Source organism: Microcebus murinus, chromosome 2 (genome assembly GCF_040939455.1).
Source record: "Microcebus murinus isolate Inina chromosome 2, M.murinus_Inina_mat1.0, whole genome shotgun sequence".
In the NCBI taxonomy this organism is placed as follows: domain Eukaryota; kingdom Metazoa; phylum Chordata; class Mammalia; order Primates; family Cheirogaleidae; genus Microcebus; species Microcebus murinus.
In genome coordinates, this window is record NC_134105.1 from 31,974,865 (window position 1) to 31,996,443 (window position 21,579).

The 21,579-nt window shown below is 43.7% G+C and overlaps 1 protein-coding gene across 1 annotated transcript; it reads left to right on the forward strand.

The window, feature by feature from the left end:
* The first annotated feature begins 7,190 nt into the window (after window positions 1–7,190).
* Window positions 7,191–8,296, forward strand: LOC105869853 (olfactory receptor 2A12-like). Its single transcript, XM_012761972.2, has 2 exons — window positions 7,191–7,225; window positions 7,339–8,296. Exon 2 carries the CDS (start codon window positions 7,349–7,351, stop codon window positions 8,294–8,296), a length of 948 nt encoding a protein of 315 aa, XP_012617426.2. The 5' UTR covers window positions 7,191–7,225; window positions 7,339–7,348.
* The last annotated feature ends 13,283 nt before the right edge of the window (window positions 8,297–21,579 follow it).

Sequence of the window (21,579 nt, forward strand, 5' to 3'; positions counted from 1 at the left end):
ATTGACCAGTGGAACAGATGTGAGAATCCTGATATAAAACCATCCTCATATAGCCATCTAATCTTTGACAAAGCAGACAAAAACATACGCTGGGGAAAAGAATCCCTTTTCAATAAATGGTGCTGGGAAAACTGGATAGCTACCTGTAGAAGGCTAAAGCAGGACCCACACCTTTCACCTCTCACAAAACTCACGCTGGATAACAGATTTAAACCTAAGATATGAAACTATTAGAATTCTAGAGGAAAATGTTGGAAACACTCTCCTGGACATCGGCCTAGGCAAAGAGTTTATGAAGAAGTCCCCAAAGGCAATCAAAGCAGCAACAAAAATAAATAAATGGGACATGATGAAACTAAAAAGCTTCTGCACAGCCAAAGAAACATTCATGAAAGTAAACAGACAACCTACAACCTAGTAAAGTCTCAGGATACAAAATCAATACACAGAAATCAGGGGCATTTGTATACGCCAACAACAATCAAATTGAGAACCAAATTAAAGACTCAATACCCTTCACAATAGCAACAAAGAAATTAAAGTACCTAGGAGTATACTTAACCAAGGAGGTAAAAGACCTCTACAGGGAGAACCTCTACAGAATGGGAGAAAATTTTTGCATCCTACGTATCCAATAAAGGGCTGATAACTAGAATATACTTAGAACTCATGAAAATCAGCAAGAAAAAATCAAATAACCCTATTAAAAAGTGGGCAAAGGACTTGAACAGAAACTTTTCTAAAGAAGACAGAAGAATGGCCAACAAACATATGAAAAAATGCTCATCATCTCTAATCATTAGGGAAATGCAAATCAAAACCACAATGAGATATCACTTAACTCCATTGAGAATGGCCTTTATCAAAAAGCCTCCAAATAAGAAATGCTGGCATCGATTCGGAGAGAGAGGAACACTCCTACACTGCTGGTGGGACTGCAAACTAGTTTAAACTCTGTGGAAAGCAATATGGAGATACCTTAAAGCGATACAAGTGAATCTACCATTTGATCCAGCAATCCCGTTGCTGGGCATCTATCCAAATGATCCAATGACACTCTACAAAAAAGACACCTGCACTCGAATGTTTATAGCAGCACAATTCATAATTGCAAGGCTGTGGAAACAGCCCAAGTGCACATCAACCCAAGAATGGATTAATGAAATGTGGTATATGTATACCATGGAGTACTATTCAGCTCTAAGAAATAATGGTGATATAGCACATCTTATATTTTCCTGGTTAGAGCTGGAACCCATACTACTAAGTGAAGTATCCCAAGAATGGAAAAACAAGCACCACATATATTCACCAGCAAACTGGTATTAACTGAGTAGCACCTAAGTGGACACATAGGTACTCTTGTAATAGGGTATTGGGCAGGGGGGAGGGGGGCAGTTATATACATACATAATGAGTGAGATGTGCACCATCTGGGGGATGGTCATGCTGGAAACTCAGACTTGTGGGAGGGGGGAAGGGCATTTATTGAAACCTTAAAATCTGTACCCTCATAATATGCCGAAATAAAAAATAAAAATATAAAAAAATAAATTAAAAAAAAAGAAACAACGCAGTACAATGATTTGGAATCTGACAGGTCTAAGTTTAGATTTGGGCTATACAATTTACCTGCTGTTGATGGAAACAAGCCACTTAATTATTTTAAACTCTCTGAACCTCTTAGTCTATCACTGGCATATTGACCTTATTGTAACAATTACCACATTAACTGCCATGTGAGTTGTATTTAACTTACTCTAGTTTTGAGCCAGAGAAGCATATATAACTCACACGTGTCTTTACCTTGGGTGCTACATGGTGCAAAGGCAACTCACACCACCATGCTGTAGTACACATGTTATGTGATGGGTGGCCCCCTGGGAAAAACCACAGAAAGCAATAAAAAATAACAAATTTTTCATTAAATTAAAAAGGATAATTTTTTTGAAGTTTTCATTCTATTTTCATAATAAAACACCATGGCCCCAGGGGAATAATATTTTCTATGTGGCAGTCAATGTGCTAATTATATTAATTGTAATGACCAGGTAACATCTAATAAGAGAAGGTGTTCAATAATAGGTAGGAACTGTTCTGGTAAAAGATTTGGTAGCATTTATACCACAATAGGGTATGTGGTCCTGAGTAGGTACGTGAGGAAATTAGTAGGTATTCAATATACAGTAGTTATGGGGACACTAATAAATATTAGGAGCAATTATATGACAGTATTCCTTATTCATGGTTTCAGTTACCTGCAGTTAACTGTGCCCCAAAAATATGACATGAAAAATTCCAGAAACAAACAATTCCTAAGTTTTGAATTGTGTGCTGTTGTGAGCAGTGTGATGAATTCTCACTCCACCCCGCTCTGTCCTACCAGGGGCACAAAGCATCCCTTTGTCCAGCATATCCGTACTGTATGTGCCACCCACCGCTTAGTAACTTAGTGGTAATCTCGGTTGTCAAATCCACTGTCCTGGCATCCTGATGCTTTTTCTCAAGGTCAATAGTAGCCTAAGGCACCAACACAAAGTCTCTGTCATTCACCTCATTGCCTCCCATCACGTAGGCATTTTATCATCTCACATCATCACAAGAAGGGTGAATATAGTACAAGATATTTTGAGAGAGATAGACCACATTCACATAACTTTTATTACAGTACATTGTTGTAATTGTTCTATGTTATTATTAGTTACTGTTTTGAATCTCTTACCATACCTAATTTATAAATTAGACTTTTTCATCGGTATGTGTGTGTAGGGAAAAACGTAGTGCCTACAGGGTTGAGTCCTAGCTGTGATTTGGGGCATCCACTGGGGGTCTTGGAACATATACTTGTTCTTGGAAAATCCCTGTCCCTGGAAAATCCCAGGGCAGTTTAGAAAAACCATCCCCCAAACTAAGAGGGAACTGAGAGGCCAAAGACTGATTCAAGCAAGACCAGCCAGAGACGTAGGTGAGTTTATTAGAGGTGACTTACTAGGGCGCTTACTCCTGGGGGCACAGGAATGTCTTCCACAGGAGCTTCATGCATGCAAAATCGGCATCTGCCCACTGTGGTGTTGCTTTAAATCTCTGCCCAATGAGCAATGCAAAGTGTTTACATTATAATTTTGCTTGTTCACAGTGAAACAATTCATGCAGGTGCAGTGCCATCCTCATACACTGTCTTGCAACCCATGCTATGTTAATGATATTACAGTTTCTCACTGGGTGGGAATATGAGTGTTATAATTAGCTAAGGGCAACTGAAGCAGCTCTAAAATAGTGAGGGCCAGTAGGAGCTGGAAATTTCAGAGCAAGAAAGTGCTGGGCAGGTGTCCTGGCACCTGTTGAGTCTACTTTGTAACAATTTTGCTGAGCACTCCAGGCTGGCACAGCGTTTCTGCTATGTGGTCGGGGACCTGCATTTTTCTATCATCCTTCTCGGGTAAAGGAGGACTATTGTATCCACGCCCAACTTTTTCTCCTATTTAAGGTATGCAGCCTTGGATAAGATGCCTGAGGATGTAAAAGACACACAAATGTGTTTGACAAAGAAACACAGCACATCTTATTAGTTTTGTCACTGTGTCACACAGGCATGTGGCAGGTCAGCCACACGATCCCCTCGCCAGCCTGTCCAAGGTCTCAGTGGGAAGAAATTTCAGTCCCCAATGGGAAATTCAAAAGGATACTAAGCTCTCCAGATCCAAGCCGAAAATGTCTCGGAGGCATTAAACTTTCTGGCTGTATGTGTCATCGCGCCCAGAGGCTTAGTGCTGTTTGCCAGCACAGACAAGGAGTCCCCAGGGCTTTTCAGGGGCTGGAAACTCTCCAGCCCTGTTCTGATGCAAACAGGACCCTTGGATCTGCCAACTGGAAGTCCCTCCCTGCAGGGCTGCTCCTGGTCCAGGACACTTAAGAGAGGCACAGTGCCCCCCTGCAGAGCTAAGGAGAGGAGGAACTGTTTTCTCCTGCACGCATGCAACAGAGAAACCAGACCGGTGCTGCCACAGGAGGGAAGGAGGCCACTCAAGCAGAAGGACAAGCATGTGTAGGTGGCACTGAGGGAGGCTGGGCACGTTTGCTTCCCTGGGCATCCCCAGCAATGGACAAAGGAGCCCCACCCCAGTCTTCTCTCCCAACTCACTGGGGAGGAGCGGAGGGAGAACTGCTCTTGCTGAGTGGAGCCCATTCCTATCCAGGGCACTTTCATGGCCGTTTCCTGACTTGTGCTCGTCCCTCTCAGGGCCACCTTCCCACCTCCGCACCAGACAGTGTCTTGGGGCTCCCTAGTGGGAGGCATCTTCTCCCTTCTTCTCTACCAGAAGCCCAGGGCCTAGCAGGGACAGAGGAACACTGGCAGGTGGAGCGAGGAGGGCGGATGAGAATAGGAGCTTAGCTGGCGAGAGGGCTAGACGAAATTGCGGCTTTACCTTGCCTTTGTCAGAGGCAGGAGGCGCAGTGGTCCAGAGCCTGGCAGGCTATGCAGCCAGAGTCCCAGGCTTTAGTCTTCATTCTGTTCCTTCTTAGCTTGGTGGAAGGTAAAGCAGACTCTGATCTTAAAGCATGGAAAATTAGAAAAACCAGCTGCGAATCCCTACTTTCTCCTGGCTGGGTGGACGCTTACTCTGTTTCCCAAAGCACTGACACTATCAGGAGCCCAGGGTTTTGTCAAACCAAGGACACGTGCCATCTTTTGTGCTAGACAGTATGGAGACACACCGCTGCCTTCAGCCTGGCAGGGAAGACAATAAACACATAAAATAAACAACGCTGGACCGGTCAGGTAAGGAGGAAGAAGAGTGGGACGGAGGAGGCAGAATGGATTAGGGAAGGCATTTTCAGCACAGAGCGGCTGTAGCAGAAGGTGGTGGCATGTGTGGCAGGCACTGAGGAAGCCAGCTAGCCTGGAAGATCTGTGTCTCCGTGGCAGGAGACCCCCTCGGCCCAGACTAGGATCCCTTTGGGGGTCGTGTGTTTGCATCATGGTTCAGAAGTCTCACTGAGATAACTAGAGAATCACATGGACATGAAAACTGGTTAGAACCATTGGGGAGAATGTTCTACAGTTCCATCCAGATTGTTGCAAAAGGTACTAATTCATCTTTTTTTAATGCCTGGAACAGATGCTACATGTACTCATTGTTAAATTAGAACTAACTGATGAACACTCCTTTTTACCCAGAGGCAGGTAAAACTCAGTGGAAATCAGTGGGGGGAGAGGCCGGAGCCAGGGTAAAAACCTACTCAATGGGTCCAGTGAACACTATTTGGGTGATGGGCACATCTATAGCTGGGACTCCAGCATGACAAAAGAGATTCATTTAACCTAAAACATTTATACCCATTTTAATTTAGAAAATTAAACAAAAATGGTTAGAACCAGATTGAGAAAGGCCATGAATTCCAGCCATAGGGGCTGATTGCTGAGACACTATCTGCTAGTGGGGGATGGAGAGGGGAGAGATGGAGGGGTCCTGTGCAAGAGTCCAGGTCTGGGGTGTGGACGGGGGCAAAGGAGGATGTGGGATTTGGGCACAGGAGTATGTGAGCACCTCCTCTTTCTCAGCCCTGTCGTCTTGGTGCCAGGGATTGACATGTGCACTGCTGACCACACCTTATCTCTTGAAGGTTCCCCTCTCAATGTCCGAGACTGAGCTGCCCCAGCCTCCTCTTACTTTCATAAACCTTCCTTCTCTGGGACATTTTTCTCCTTCATCCAATTATTTGAGTTTCTGAAAGCACAAAACACACATCTAGCACTATATTCTTTAGCCCATTCAGCCTGGGACAGCTTTTCCATCTCCCACTCCTCCCCCATCATCTCGTGACACTCGGTCCTCATGATTAGCTTTTCAGCCTTGTCCTCTGGAACCTCGAATGCTCAAGAATGCTAGTGCACCTGCTCTCTCCTCTCTCCATTCCTCCATCCACATAGCCTCCCATGATCTAAATCGCTTGCATTTATTGCACTTTCTAGAAACCAGGAATATTTCTTTCAGTCTCCACTATGCAGATATTACCCTCATATTACAAATGACCCTGGGACTCTGAGAGGCTAAGTAACTTGGGAGTAGGTAAAGAGGTTACCAGGCTCGGGTGTGTTGAGGCCCGAGTCTATGTCTGTATATTCTCTGGGTGTGTGTCTGCAGCTCCTGGAATGAATCTCCTGTCAACACAATCCTGCTCAATGGGCTCCTGCGCTCAGCCCTCCCCAGGTGCTCAGGCACTGAGGAATGACAGGTCAGCAGCTGGTGCTCCTGGTACCAAAGAACACCAGAGCTCGAAGGGACCTTAGGGGCCATTGAGGCCAACAGCCTCATATTATAGATGGGGCTGTGAAGCTCAGAGAGGGATATGGAGTTACCCAAGATCAAGCCAGGACTACCCCCAGCACTTCTGATTTACTAGTTCATTCCACTTATACTAACCTTTTTTATTTGCCTAGTGTTTTATATTTGTCACGATGTCTTGATATACAGCATCTCATATACTCCTTGCCATAGATGTTCTATCTCTATTTAACAGATGGAGAGACTTAGGCCAAGGGAGCACAGGGGATTCACTCAAGGTCACACAGCTGGGTAAGTGACAACCATGGAACACTCAGGGAACAATGGAACAATGGGGTCCTGGGGTGGTAATTCTAAGGATTCAACAGAAAATTCCTCCTATACCTGGTACAGGAAACAAGGCCCAGGCAGGCCTCAGGGGGACTGGGAGCAGCAAGCCAGGAGCCAGGGGTCCATGTCTTGGGTGCTCAGGGCTATGAGGTCTGTTCCCGCTGTCCCTAGCATGTCATTCCTCATCTCTGTAGGACCTCCCATTTCCTCTCCTCTATAGTTGCAGATACATGTGACTTTGTGTTGCCACCAACCTAGCTCTGAGTTGACAGTGTCCCTATACCCACAGCCGACAGACACAGTCAGTGTCATCATGTTAAGTTCTCAGCAGAGGCATCTAGATGCTCACTCCAGATTGGGACAATTGAGCAGCCCTGATAAAATTCAGTAGTAGCGAGGGGTTGACTGGGTTCCCTGCTACAAACGTGACTACCTAATTCCTTGTCTTCTAGGGTGAGGGTGGTTTCCAGAGAAGGCCCTGTGAGCATTCAGGCATCCTATGCTGCATTACTGGTTGAATCCAGATCTTTTGACCTACTGCCCACTGCCATGGCTCCTCTAGCTTCCTTGACCTTTTTGTCCAACTCAACAAAGGTTTGACCTAATCTGTAAGTTACTGTGCATGCTGTTGTGTGTGTATGTGGTTCGGGTTCTGTCAATCCCATCCTCCCTTCCCCAGGACCAAGGACAGAACAGGGAAGTCTTTGTCTCTCCTTAATAGGCAGATCACCATGCAGACCGTTGGCAAGGAAAACCACAGCTCTGTGTCCGAGTTCCTCCTCCTTGGCTTCTCCAGTGAACCACAGGTCAGAATGGCCCTCTTCACCTTCTTCCTCCTCCTCTACCTCATCACTCTGCTGGGCAATGGACTCATCACCACCCTCATCTACCTGGACTCACGCCTCCACACACCCATGTACTTCTTTCTCAGTATCCTTTCGATGGTGGACATGAGCTATGTCACCACCACTGTGCCTCAGATGTTGGTTAATATGGTGTGTCCAAGGAGAACCATCTCCTGGGGAGCTTGTGTTGCCCAGATGTTCATCTTTTTAGTCCTGGGTATTGCTGAGTGTGTCCTCTATGCCGTTATGGCCTATGACAGGTATGTGGCCATTTGCTTTCCCCTTCACTACAGCCTACTCATGAGCCGTCCCATTTGTATCAAGATGGTCATAGTGTGTTGGTGCATTAGCATAGTTGGGTCTCTAGTATACACTGTCTTCACCATGCACCTGCCTTACTGTGGCCCTCACAAGATAAACCACTTCTTCTGTGAGGTCCCTGCTGTACTGAAGTTGGCCTGTGCAGACACAACCTTCAACGACCGGCTGGACTTCATCTTGGGTTTCACCCTGCTCTTGGTCCCACTCTCCCTCATCCTGGCTTCTTACATGCGCATCTTTGCCTCCATCTTCAGAATACGCTCATCCCAGGGGAGGATCAAGTCCTTTTCCACATGTGCTTCCCACATCACTGTGGTCACCATGTTCTATGCGCCAGCCATGATGATGTACATGAGGCCCGGGTCCTGGTATGACCCCGAGCGGGACAAGAAGCTGGCACTGTTCTACAACGTTGTTTCTGCCTTCCTCAATCCCATCATCTACAGCCTCAGGAACAAAGATGTAAAGGTGGCTTTCCTGAAAGTGTTTGGAGACAGAAGGACACCTCAGTGACCTGGGATGTTTCAGAGTTGTCCACAGTCCTGGGCACAATGGATGGGGCTCATTTGGTGAGGTAAAGGTACAACAGTTGTGACCCACCTGAGTCTTCCTGGGGCTGTGAGCAGCCAGGAAGGTGTTGCCACCCCAACTGAAGATGCCCCCCAACACATTTGTTAGAAAATGTTCAGCTGCCACGACCCAAAGACTCCATTTTGTATTTACAGCAAAACATTTCTTTATAAAGACTATGTCCTTGAAGTTCATGCCCATTGCTTTATTGTTTTTCCTGGGTTCTCTCCTTACCTCTGGAAGTTTATGTCAGTTCAACGTGATCACAGTCAAATGTTTAATGTGCATACTATTTTATTTTCTATAATATCTGTTGCTGTAACTGTATCTATTTATCTCTGTATCAATCAATATATGCATGTCGATATCTGTAGATATTGTTGTGCATAATATACACACATATTTTTCTTTTGTGAAATATATATGTTTAACATTCACATTGTTTTTCTAAACTTTAGAGGAATTTGGGGTAAAAATGAAATGAACAGTAGGCAGATTATGGAGGGAAATAGTTTTGAGTTACTGTCTGATAAGCACTTATAAATAATGTTAAGCATGGCTTTTTGCACTGGTTGCTATAAAGTCAGAGCTAGAACTATTTCAGCTCATATTTGTACAATAATATTGCTAATAATTAGTCTAGCCTGGGCTTAGCTTGTGAGACTGACTCTTACCTGGTCAGTTTGAAATTTACATTTTAAATCTCACTTTTATTTTGACCAAATGAATATAGGTTGAATATCACTTATATGATATGCTTGGGAGCAGAAGTGTCTCAGAATTTGAATTTTGGAAAATTTTCACTATCCTTACTGGAAAAATGCAAATTCTGACTGAAAATGCAATGAGCATTTTTTTTGAGTGTCAGGTCAGTGCTGAAAAATTTCAGATTTCAGAGCTTCTGGGTTTTGGATTCTCAGATTAGGGATGCTATATATAAAACACAAACAGTGCCCTGTAAGCCCTCCTTGTGCTGCCTTGCAGTTACTAGCCCTCTAAAGTTAACCACTATTTGGACTTCTACTTAGATTTATTTTGCCTGATTATGAACCTCATATAGGCTGATATGTCGCGTGCATTTGTTTCAGTGTGAATTGGATGTGTGATGCTATATTCTCCCTGGTGCATAAATTTCTAGGTTTTCTTTTTCAACTGTGGATTCCTCTAAAACTTACACAGTGGGTTCTCAATGAGTATTTGGAGACTGAGTGAACGAAAAATGGATGACATACAAATAAAACTGCAGAGGCATTCATATATGCCAATAACAGTCAAATTGAGAACCAAATCAAAGACTCAATACCCTTCACAATAGCAACAAGGAATATAAAGTACCTAGGAATATATTTAACTAAGGAGGTAAAGGACCTCTACAGGGATAACTATAAAACACTGAGGAAGGAAATAGCAGAGTATGTAAACAGATGGAAAACCATACCATGCTCATGGGTCGGCAGAACCAACATTATTAAAATGTCTATATTACCCAATTATTAAAATACCAACATCATTTTTCACATATATAGAAAAATAATTTTACACTTTGTGGGAACCAGAGAAGAATCTGTACAGCAAAAGCAATCCTAGGCAATAAAAACAAAATGGGAGGTGTCAATTTATACTACAAGGCTGTAGTAATTAAATCAGCTTGGAATTGGCACAAGAATAGGGACATTGACCAGCGAAACAGAACTGAGAAGCCAGATATAAAACCATTCTCATATAGCCATCTAATCTTCAACAAAGCAGACAAAAACATTCACTGGGGAAGAGAATCCTTATTCAATAAATGGTGGTGGGAAAACTGGATAGACACATGTAGTAGACTGAAGCAGGATCCACACATTTGAACTCTCACAAAAATCAACTCACACTGGGTAACAGACTTAAACTGAAAGTATGAGAATATTAGAATTCTAGAGGAAAATGTTGGAAATACTCTTCTAGACATTGGCCTAGGCAACGGATTAATGAAGAAGACCCCAAAGGCAATCACAGCAGCAACAAAAATAAATCAATGGGACCTGATCAAACTAAAAAGCTTCTGCACAGCCAAAAAAACTGTCACGAGACCAAACAGACAACCTATAGAATGGGAGAAAATTTTCCCATGCTACACATCCGATAAGGGGCTGATAACTAGAATCTATTTAGAACTCAGGAAAATCAGCAAGAAAAAATCAAACAACCCTATCAAAGAGTGAGCCAAGGACATGAACAGAAATTATTCAAAAGAAGACAGAATAATGGCCAACAAACATGAAAAAATGCTCAACATCTCTAATCATCAGGGAAATGCAAATCAAAACTGCAGTGAGGCATCACCTATCTCCAGTGACAATGGCCTTTATCAAAAAGTTCCAAAACAATAAATGTTGGCATGGATGCGGAGAGACAGGAACACTGATACACTGCTGGTATCACTGGGACTGCAAACTACTGCAACCTCTCTGGAAAGCAATATGGAGATACCTTAGGTGATACAAGTAGGTCTACCATTTGATCCAGCAATCCCATTACTGGGCATCTACCCAAAAGAACAACACTCTTTAAAAAAGACACATGCACTTGAATGTTTATAACAGCACAATTCACAATTGTAAAGCTGTGGAAACAACCCCAGTGACCCTCAATCCATGAGTGGATTAATAAAATGTGGTATGTGTATACCATGGAGTACTATTCAGCTATAAGAAACAATGATGATATAGCACCTCTTGCATTTTCTTGGATAGAGCTGGAACCCATTCTACTAAGTGAAGTATCCCAAGAATGGAAAAACAAGCACCACATGTACTCACCAGCAAATTGGTATTAACTTATCAACACCTAAGTGTACATATAGGAATAACATTTATTGGGTGTTTGGCAGATGGGAGTAGGGAGGAGGGGATGGGTACATACATACATAATGATTATGATGTGCACCATCTGAGGGATGGTCATGCTTGAAGGTCTGACTTTAGGGGTGGGGAGCCATGGACAATATAGGTAACCTTAACATTTGTACCCCCATAATATGCAGAAATAAAAAAAAAACACTGTTGGGAAGGAGAATATAAAAAACTACGAAGAGACATTAGGAGGTACATTAGTATTCTAATGCTGCATTAAAAATTACCCTAGAGTTTAGTGGCCTAAAACAATAAATGTTTATTATCTCACAATTGTGGGTCAGGAACCCTAGCAGGACTCAGTTGGGCCCTCTGCCTCAGGGTCTCTCCCAAGGCTGCAATCAGAGCGTCAGAAGGTGCCGCAGGCAACTCGATACCTAACTCAGGAAGGATCTGCTTCCAAGCTCACTCACATGATGGTTGGCAGGCGTCATTTCCTCACGGGCTGTTGGCTGTTGGACCAACAGTCCCAGTTCCCTGTCTATTGACCAGAGGTTGCCCTCAATGGGGCCTCCCCACAGGGTAGCTCACAAAATGGAACCTGCTTCATCAGCGCGAGTCACTGAGAGAGTCAGGGAGAGCTCATGCAAGATGGAAGTCACAGTTGTTTATAACCAAACCTCAGAAGTGGTATCTCTTAGCTTTGGTGGGGATCACAGTAAGGTGTGAATACCAGTGGGTGGGGAAGTGAGCATCTTAGAGTACCGTCTGCCACAGGAGGTGCGTGGATTAAGCTCAGAATGGAGATGTGACAGGACGTGGGGAGCCAGTGATCATTACCAGCATACCAGCATGGTATGTGCTGAGATCACCTAAAGGAAGCACACACTACCCGACCGCTGAGTTCATTATCCCATTTGCACAGCAACCCTATCTGGGAAGTTACAGCACCTGAACTTTCTAAATGAGGCAGGACAGAGAGCTGAACCGACTTGCCCCAAGCCAGCAAGTGGCAGAAAGAGATTCACATGCGCCAGACATCAAAGCTCGTGTTCGTTCCTCTGTGCCACGTGCTTCGCCAACAGCTTGTCATTGCTGTCCTTTGACACCCCCATTTCTTCTCCTCTTCCAAAGTTTGATATCTGCCAGAATGGCTGGCACAGTTTGTGGCTCAGCTCTCAGTTTTGTCCTCTGTATATGGGGATAACAAGTCCTGCTCAGGATTGTGAATGTTTAATAAGAAAATACAGTTGAGGAGAGAAAAAAAAAGTTAAGGTAAGCCCCCAGATTCCTGCTCCCAGAGAAAGAGGATTAGATCTTGGTCTCCTACACACGAGTGGATCTCTCCCCTACAAGAACAGCATTGTGAATTGGCATAGGTTCAGCGTGGGCCTCTCAAAACTGGAAAAAACAAGGTGAACGGGAGATAAGATCGCGTTCTCTCGGGGGTGCAAAACAAACAATAGGGCATTGAGTGTAGGAGGGCTCTGGCCCGCCAGGCCAGGGAGTGAAGTGGAATCAGACCCACAGGAGAACTTCTTGCTTCCCCACTGACTCCACAACCACTAGCCAGGGACCTGCCTGAAGTTGGTCCAAATTGTGGCAGGAGTAGTGGGTGCTGTAGAGAGTGGTCATTAGTGGAAAGTACCATGAACTACCCAGAGTTCTGTGCTAGGATGGCACCAAGTGGGGCGAAACCGGTCTGATCTGCTGGGGGAGGCCATTATATATCTTGCCTGTGGTAACCAGCGGGCCCAGTCCTACAGACGTGTTCACTAAGTCAGGGACTCTAAGCTGGAACTGCCTCAGGTGAATAGGCCTGCCCAGGGTGGGTCAGTAAGAGCCAGAGATATGGCTAAACAGGCATGAGTTGGTGTGAATGTGGCATAAAGGAGGCAACGGGACATCCTGATGACCCAGCTTCCCAATCTGGCACCTGCCATTTCCTGAACAGTCATCCCCAGTGCTGGTACTCAGCAAGTGGGCAGGCGGTTGCCATTGTGGGCTCTATAGCCCAGCCACCATAGTGTGATATGGTGGGGTGGGCAGACCTCCTCCCCCAGCCCAGAGACTCTCCTGACAAATTCCGCCATTATATAATCTACGATCAACTAGCCAGGCCTGTCTTGATCTATGAACTCTGAACTCTAGTACTGAGGAGGCTAATGGCAAGGGGAGTTACAGTCACCCTAAGGCAGTAGGCTCCACCCCTGGAGGCAGGGTGAGACAAGAAAAGCCACTTTCCCCCTGACCTAGGGTGAATCCACCATGCCTTGGCACAGATCAATAGCTGACAGCCTAATGACTTTGCTATCCAGACCAGTTTAGGTCATCCAGTTGATCAAAATGCTGGGGCTGGATCTCCTCCCCCAGTCAGCTGCCAACAGTCAGGGCCGTGGTCAAGGAACAAATCCCCCTCAAGTGCCCACAATCGGCTCCACAAGTAACACCTCCCATCAGGGGTAGCCTCCCAAGTGTGGTGGAAGAGCTCCCCCAGTGGCAAATCAAGAAACCGTAGAAGGGAGGACGCCCAGGTTGCCTCTTTCATAACCCACACACAGAAATAGTGTATACACAGGGTCTGTTACATATCATACAAAAAAACAACAGCTGCTCCAGATGAGGAGAGCTCAGCCTAAGAATTCTGGAACTATGAAGAATCAAACTGAAAACACTCCCCCAAAGAGATACACCAGCTCTCAAGCAGTGGATATTAACCAAACACAAAACACTAAAGTGACAGAGTTTCAAAATTGGATTGCAAGAAAGCTCAATGATATGCAAGAAAAAATGGATAACCAACACAAAGAAACCACAAAAAAATCCAGGACCTAGAAGAAAAATTCAGTAAGGAAATCAAGATCTTAAAGAAAAAGCAATCCAATCTCCTGGAGATGAAGAATTTATTCGGGGAACTACAAAACACAGTGGAAAGCCTCAAAAATAGGGTGGACCAAACAGAAGAAAGAATTTCAGAGATTAAAGATAACGCTTTTAAATGCATAAGTTAATCACAGAGATAGAGCAGAAAAATAAGAGACATAAGCAAAGCTTACAAGAATTGTGGGATTGAATGGAAAAACAAGGACCAGACATACTCACCAGCAAACTGATATTAACTGAGCAGAACCTAAGTGGACACATAGGTACTACAGTAATAGGGTATTGGGCAGGTGGGAGGGAGAAGGGGGGCGGGTATATACATACATAATGAATGAGATGTGTACCATCTGGGGGATGGTCATGCTGGAAACTCAGAATGTGGGGGGAGGGAGGGAAAGGGCATTTATTGAAACCTTAAAATCTGTACCCCCATAATATGCCGAAATGAAAGAAAGAAAGAAAGAAAGAAAGAAAGAAAGAAAGAAAGAAAGAAAGAAAGAAAGAAAGAACAAAAAACTAATGAAACCCAGTACATCCAAAAAAAAGAATTGTGGGATTATATGAAGAAATATAACCTAAGGCTGTTCTGGATTCCGGAAGGGGAGGAAGAAAAAACGCAAGGGTTGGATAAGATATTTGAAGACATAATAGAGAAAACCTTCCCAGGTTTTGCTAAAAAGCTAAACATCCAAGTCCAAGAATCTCAAAGGACCCCTGGGAAATACAAAGCAAACAGGAAAACACCATGACAGTAGTCAGCAGACTGACCAAAATATCAACAAAAGAGACCCCTCTACAAGCTATGAGGCAAAAGAAGCAAGTTACATACAAAGGAAAGCCCATTTGAGTAACACCGGCATTCTCAACTGAAACCTTACAAGCAAGGAGATACTGGGGCCCCATTCTCACTCTTCTGAAACAGAATAATGCCCAGGCTACAATCTTGTACCCTGCAAAACTAAGTTTTATGTATGAAAGAGAAATAAAGACATTGCAAGATGACCAAAGATTGAGGGAATTCACCAAGACAAGACCAGCCCTACAAGAAGTACTCAAAACAGTGTTACACACAGATCAGCATAATAAATACTCATGAACGTAAAAACACTCAAAAGCTAAGGATTTTAGGCCAGATATCACAACGGCTCAAGAGAGAAAACAAAGCAACAACGTCCAACACAACAGAATGAACAGTAATCTGCCCCACCTTCAATTCTCTCAATAAATGTGAATGGCTTAAACTACCCACTCAAGAGACATAGGCTGGCTGAATGGATAAAAAAATGCAAGCGAAGTACCTGCTGTCTTCAGGAAACACACCTAACCTGCAAGGATGCATATAGACTAAAAGTAAAGGGGTCGAGATCAGTATTTCAAGTAAACAGAAGCCAAAAGAAGGCTGGCGTGGCAGTTCAGATTTCAGATAACTTAGTTTTTAAATCAACAAAAGTAGTTAAAGAAAAAGAGACTCATTATAAAATGGTGAAGGGTACAGTTCAACAAGAAGACATAACCATTTTAAATATATATGCACCCAACTTAGGTGCACCCAGATTCATAAAGCAAACCTTACTGGAGCTAAGCAAATTGATAAACAGCAATCCCATAGTAGCCAGAGATTTCAACACCCCACTGACGGCACAGGACAGATCCTCCAAACAGAAAATTAATAAAGAAATAATGAACTTAAATAAAACTCTATAACAATTGGCCCTCACTGACATTTACAGGACATTCTACCCAAAATCCACTGAATGTAAGTTCTTCTCATCAGCTCGTAGGACATTCTCTATGACTGACCATATCCTAGGACACAAAGCCAGTCTCAAAAATTTTTAAAAATAGAAATCATACCATGTATCTTCTCACATCACAGTGGAATAAAAAGAGAAATCAACCCCAACAGAAACTCACATTTCTACACAAAAATGTGGAAATTAAACAACCTTCTACTATACAATTACTTCATCAATGAGGAAATCAAAATGGAAATCAAAAAATTCTTTGAACTTAATGACAATGGAAAGACAAGTTATCAAAAACCTCTGGGACATGGCTAAAGCAGTACTGAGAAGAAAGTTTATTTCCATAAATGCCTATATCCAAAAGTCAGAAAGACAATCTAATGAATCGACTCAAAGAGCTGGAAAAAGAAGAACAGACCAACCCCAAACCCAGTGGAAGAAGTGAAATTAACAAGATCAAATCAGAACTAAACGAAATTGACAGCAGGGAAACTATACAGAAGATTGATAAAACAAAAAGCTGGTTCTTCGAAAACATAAGCAAAATTGACACACCTTCGGCTAGACTAATGAAAAGCAGAAAAGAGAAATCTCTAATGAACTCCATCAGGAGCAAAAAAGGAGATATCCATGGAGATACAAGATATAATCTATGAATACTACAAAAATATGCACACAAACTGGAAAATGAGGAGGAAATGAATAAATTTCTAGAAACACACAGCCTCCCTAGGCTCAACCACAAAGAAACAGAATTCCTGAACAGACCAATATCAACAGTCAAAATGGAAACAGCAATTAAAAACCTTCCTAAAAAGAAAAGTCTCAGCCCAGATGGTTTCACACCCGAATTTTGCCGCACTTACAAAGAAGAACTGGTGCTTATCCTGCAAAAATTATTCCTCAACATTGAGAAGGATGGAATCCTTCCAGTGACATTTTGCCAAGCCAACATCACTTTGATCCCCAAACCAGGAGAGAATGCAACAAAGAAAGAAAACTACAGACCAATATTACTTATGAATATAGAGGCAAAAATTCTCAACAAAATCCTAGCTAACCGAATCCAGATGCTTATCAAGAAAATAATCCATCATAACCAAGCTGGCTTCATCCAAGGGATGCAGTGATGGTTCAACATATGCAAATCTATAAATATACTTCACCACATAAACAGAAGCAAAAGCAAAGACCATATGATCCTTTCGATAGATGCAAAAAAAGCATTTGACAAAATTCACACCCTTTCATGATAAGAACACTTAATAAAATAGGCATAGAAGGGCCATATCTATAAATGATACAAGCCATATATGACAGACCCACAGCCAACATCATAATGAATGGGGAAAATTTGAAAGCATTCCCACTTAGAACTTGAACCAGGAAATGTTGCCCACTATCTCCACTTCTATTCAACATAGTGCTGGAAGTCCTGGCTATAGCAATCAGACATGAAAGTGGAATTAAAGGTATCCAATGGGGGCAGAGGAGATCAAACTGTCACTGTTTACTGATGATATGATATTACATTTAGAAAATCCTAAGGATTCAACCAAGAGACTCCTGGAATTGATACATGAATTTAGTAAAGTCTCAGGATACAAAATCAACACACACAAATCAGAGGCATTCCTATATGCCAATAACAGTCAAATTGAGAACCAAATCAAAGACTCAATACCCTTCACAATAGCAACAAGGAAAATAAAGTACCTAGGAATAAACTTAACTAAGGAGGTAAAAGACCTCTAAGGGAAAACTATGAAACACTGAGGAAGGAAATAGCAGAGGAGGTAAACAGATGGAAATCCATACCATGCTCGTGGGTTGGCAAATTCAACATTGTTAAAATGTCTATACTACCCAAAGTGAGCTACACGTTCAATGCAGTCCCTATTAAAATATCAACATCATTTTTTCAGATATAGAAAAAATAATTATTAGCTTCGTTTGGAACCAGTGAAGACCCCATATATCAAAAGCAATTCTAGGCAATAAAAACAAAATGGGATGTATCTATATGCCAGATTTCAAAGTATACTACAAAGCTGTATTTATTAATTCAGTTTAGTATTACCACAAAAATAGGAATATTGACCAGTGGAACAGAAATAGAACCCTGACATAAAACCATCCTCATATAGCCATCTATCTTTGACAAAGCAGACAAAAACATTCACTGGGGAAAAGAAGCCTTATTCAATAAATGGTGCTGGGAAAACTGGATAGCCGCATGTAGAAGGCTGAAGCATGATCCACACGTTTCACCTCTCACAAAAAACAACTCACACTGGGTAACAGACTGAAACCTAAGGTATGAAACTATTAGGATTCTAGAGGAAAACGTTGGAAACAATCTCCTACACATTTGCCAAGGCAAAGAATTTGTGAAGAAGACCCCTAAGGCAATCACAGCAACAGCAAAAATCAATAAATGGACCTGATCAAACTAAAAAGCTTCTGCACAGTCAAAGAAACAGTCATGAGAGCAAACAGATAACCTACACAATGGGAGAAAATTTTTGCGTTCTACACATCTGATAAGGGGCTGATAAAAAGAATCTACTTAGAACTCATGAAACTCAGCAAGAAAAAATCAAACAACCCTATCAAAAAGTGGGCAAAGAACAGAAACTTTTCAAAAGAACACAGAATAATGGCTAACAAACATGAAAAAATCCTCAACATCTCTAATCATCAGGGAAATGCAAATCAAAACCACAAGAGATATCACTTATCTCCAGTAAGAATGGCCATTATCAAAAAGTTCACAAATAATAAATGTTGGTGTGGATCCAGTGATATAGGAACACTCTTACACTGCTGGTGGGACTGCAAACTAGTTCACCGTCTGTGGAAAGCAATATGGAAACACCTTAAAGCAATACAAGTAGATTTACCATTTGATCCAGCAATTCTACTACTGGGCATCTACCCAAAAGAAAAAAGGACAATCTATGAAAAAGACACCTGCACTCGAATGTTTATAGCAGCACAATTCACAATTGTAAAGCTGTGGAAACAACCCAAGTGCCCATCAGTACATGAGTGGATTAATAAAATGTGGCATATGTATACCATGGAGTACTCTTCAGCTCTAAGAAACAATGGTGATATAGCACCTCTTGCATTTCCTGGATAGAGCTGGAACCCATAGTACTAAGTGAAATATCCTGAGAATAGAAAAAGAAGCACCACATATACTCACCAGCAAATTGGTAATAACTGATCGGCACCTAAGCAGAAAGATAGGAATTACATTTGTAGGGTATTGGGCAGGTGGGAGGTTGGGAGGGAGGCGGGTAGATACACACATAATGAGTGAGATGTGCACCGTCTCGGGGAGGGTCATGCTTGAAGCTCAGACTTGTGGGGGATGGGGGGAAGAACCTTATACAAACCTTTAAATTTGTACCCCTATAATATGCTGAGATATAAAAAAAAGAAAATACAGATGAGACACGTTGTAGACAGTCACCTGTTGTTAGTTACATCTTATGTTATGTACATAAACTACTTCTCCTAGGATTTCCAGGACGCAGTGATTTGGGTATTTGTACTCTTTCAAATAAGGAATAAGAAATTTCATTACATGCACACTCGAATGAATTTAATATATATGCTTTTGGAAAGTATTTCCTATTTTTAGTGTTCGTTTTTTTTTTTCACATTTTGCCTCCTTCCAGAAAGGAATTAAGGAAGCTGTATTTCCATATAAATAAATGTACTGATCAGAAACACAAATCCCTTGTCAAACCATTTATCTGGTATCTTGCTAGAAAACTGCATTTGCCACCTTGCTGGGAAGGGAGGGTGCAGCCCATGGGGAGCAAGTTGCAAGGCTGGGAATGGGCTGTGGACACGAGCCAGCCCCCAACGCCCCCAGGGGCCACTGCACAGCTCCAGGGAGACTTCAGGACTGGAGACCCAGTAGGAGTCCCCAACACAGCCAAACTGAAAATTCCAAACCTGTTTTCTTTGAATGCTGCCCTCCCAGGATCTCATGCCCCACGGATAACTTCTCTCAAGCCCTGTTCACACTGAACTTTGTTCTGTCCTCCCAATGCACCACTCATTCATTTATTCCCTCCGTACTTATTGATGTCTCCTCTTCCTCAAGGCCAGTGATAGACACTAGAAACACCAATGTAAGTGATGCTGTCACTGCCCTCACATGGCCTGCAGGGCAAATTCATGGCCATCTTCTTTCCCTTCTCCGTTTCTTGGCACATTCTGTTCCCTGTACCTGGGTTGTCCTTCCCTGTCATCTCCATCTGCCAAGCTCTCTTCTTTCAGACCCCAGCTCAGATACTGCCTCTTCTGTGAACTCGCTCACATCTCTCAGAGAAGAAGAGTCAGGGACCATCCTCTGTGTCACTCCAGAATCTTGTGTGTGTCCTTCCCAGGCCTGAGGGACACTTGGACCCATGGTCACCCCACAAGCAGTCCTCACGCTCCTCACGGGCAGAGCCAGGGACACAGTCTTGATCATCTTTCGTCTCCAGTGACCAGTCGTGTCTGATGCACCACTAGCACCTACGAGTGTCTGTAGAATCCTCAGTCAGTGCCGCCACAGCACAGAGAGGGACAGGACGATGAGCCTGCAGGGCTGTCATGGGGAAGAGCTGGCGCTGGGTGCACAGTGTCGGGGAGGAGCTGGGCAGCCGTGAAAGCAGGTGAGTGCAGACAAAGACAAGCCGAGTTACTGCAAGGAGGGCTTCACAGACGCGGGGGCACGGGAGCCAGGCATTGAGGACACAAGGGGTCCAGGCAGCAGGACACAGGGGGCATCGAGGCTGAGGCGGCAGCGTGAGGCGGGCGTCTGCGGGCGGTCATGACTGCCTGGATGCAATGAGACAACTGCAGGCAGGAGGCAGGAGAGATGGGCAGGGGGCAGCGCAGGAGGGGCTGGGGCTGCCAGACAGAGCCTGAGATTGCGTCTGCAGGTGGAACCCGTGCAGGTTTTTGAGCAGGGAGGAACAAAGTCAGAGCCGTGTTCAGAAAGACAACTGTGGCAGCCCTGTGCACACTTCCGGCCTTCGGAGCTTGGTTGTCGAATTCAGGCCCTGCCCCCTGAGAAAGGAGAGGGGTCACAGACCAACAGTCTCTGGGTGCTCAGGGCTGGACACCAGGGACAGTATTCCAGGCCGTCCCAGGGAAATGGTGGAAGAAAAAGAGGTGTGGGGTCTTCCCTGTGGGGCAGGCAAAGGCCTCTAGCCCTGAGGGCCTGAGAGAGAACCTCGGTCAGACACAACTGGGCACGGTCACTACTGAATGGGCAGGTCCCCTCAGCTGGAGGAAGAGGCCTCCATGGCCAGTCGGTGCCGCAGTGGACCCTGCTGGGGTCAGGATCAGGGACGGCGGGAACAGGGGAAGACCCTGTCACTCAGGAGGACATGCCCAGCCCTCAGTGTGGCCCAGGACTGGACAAGGAAGCGGGAGGGGGAGGGCACTTCATCCAGAGTGCAGGGACCAGCGAGCTCAGCCCTGACTCTGGGTGTCAATTTCACTGCATCCTCATCTGCATTGAGTATCACCATTTTCTATTAATAATATTCTTAGTTTCATTAGTGAAAAATGGTCTTCTACTGATTGAATTCATGTTTATGAATAACAGAAGCAAACAATTATTTCCATATGATTAAGGCTAAGCTACAACATTGAATCCTTTTAATCACATCCCCCTTTTAAAACATGTCACCATTTGTAGTATTTTGCTATTTCTCATTCATCAACAGGCACCATCCCTCTCTGGTTTTCC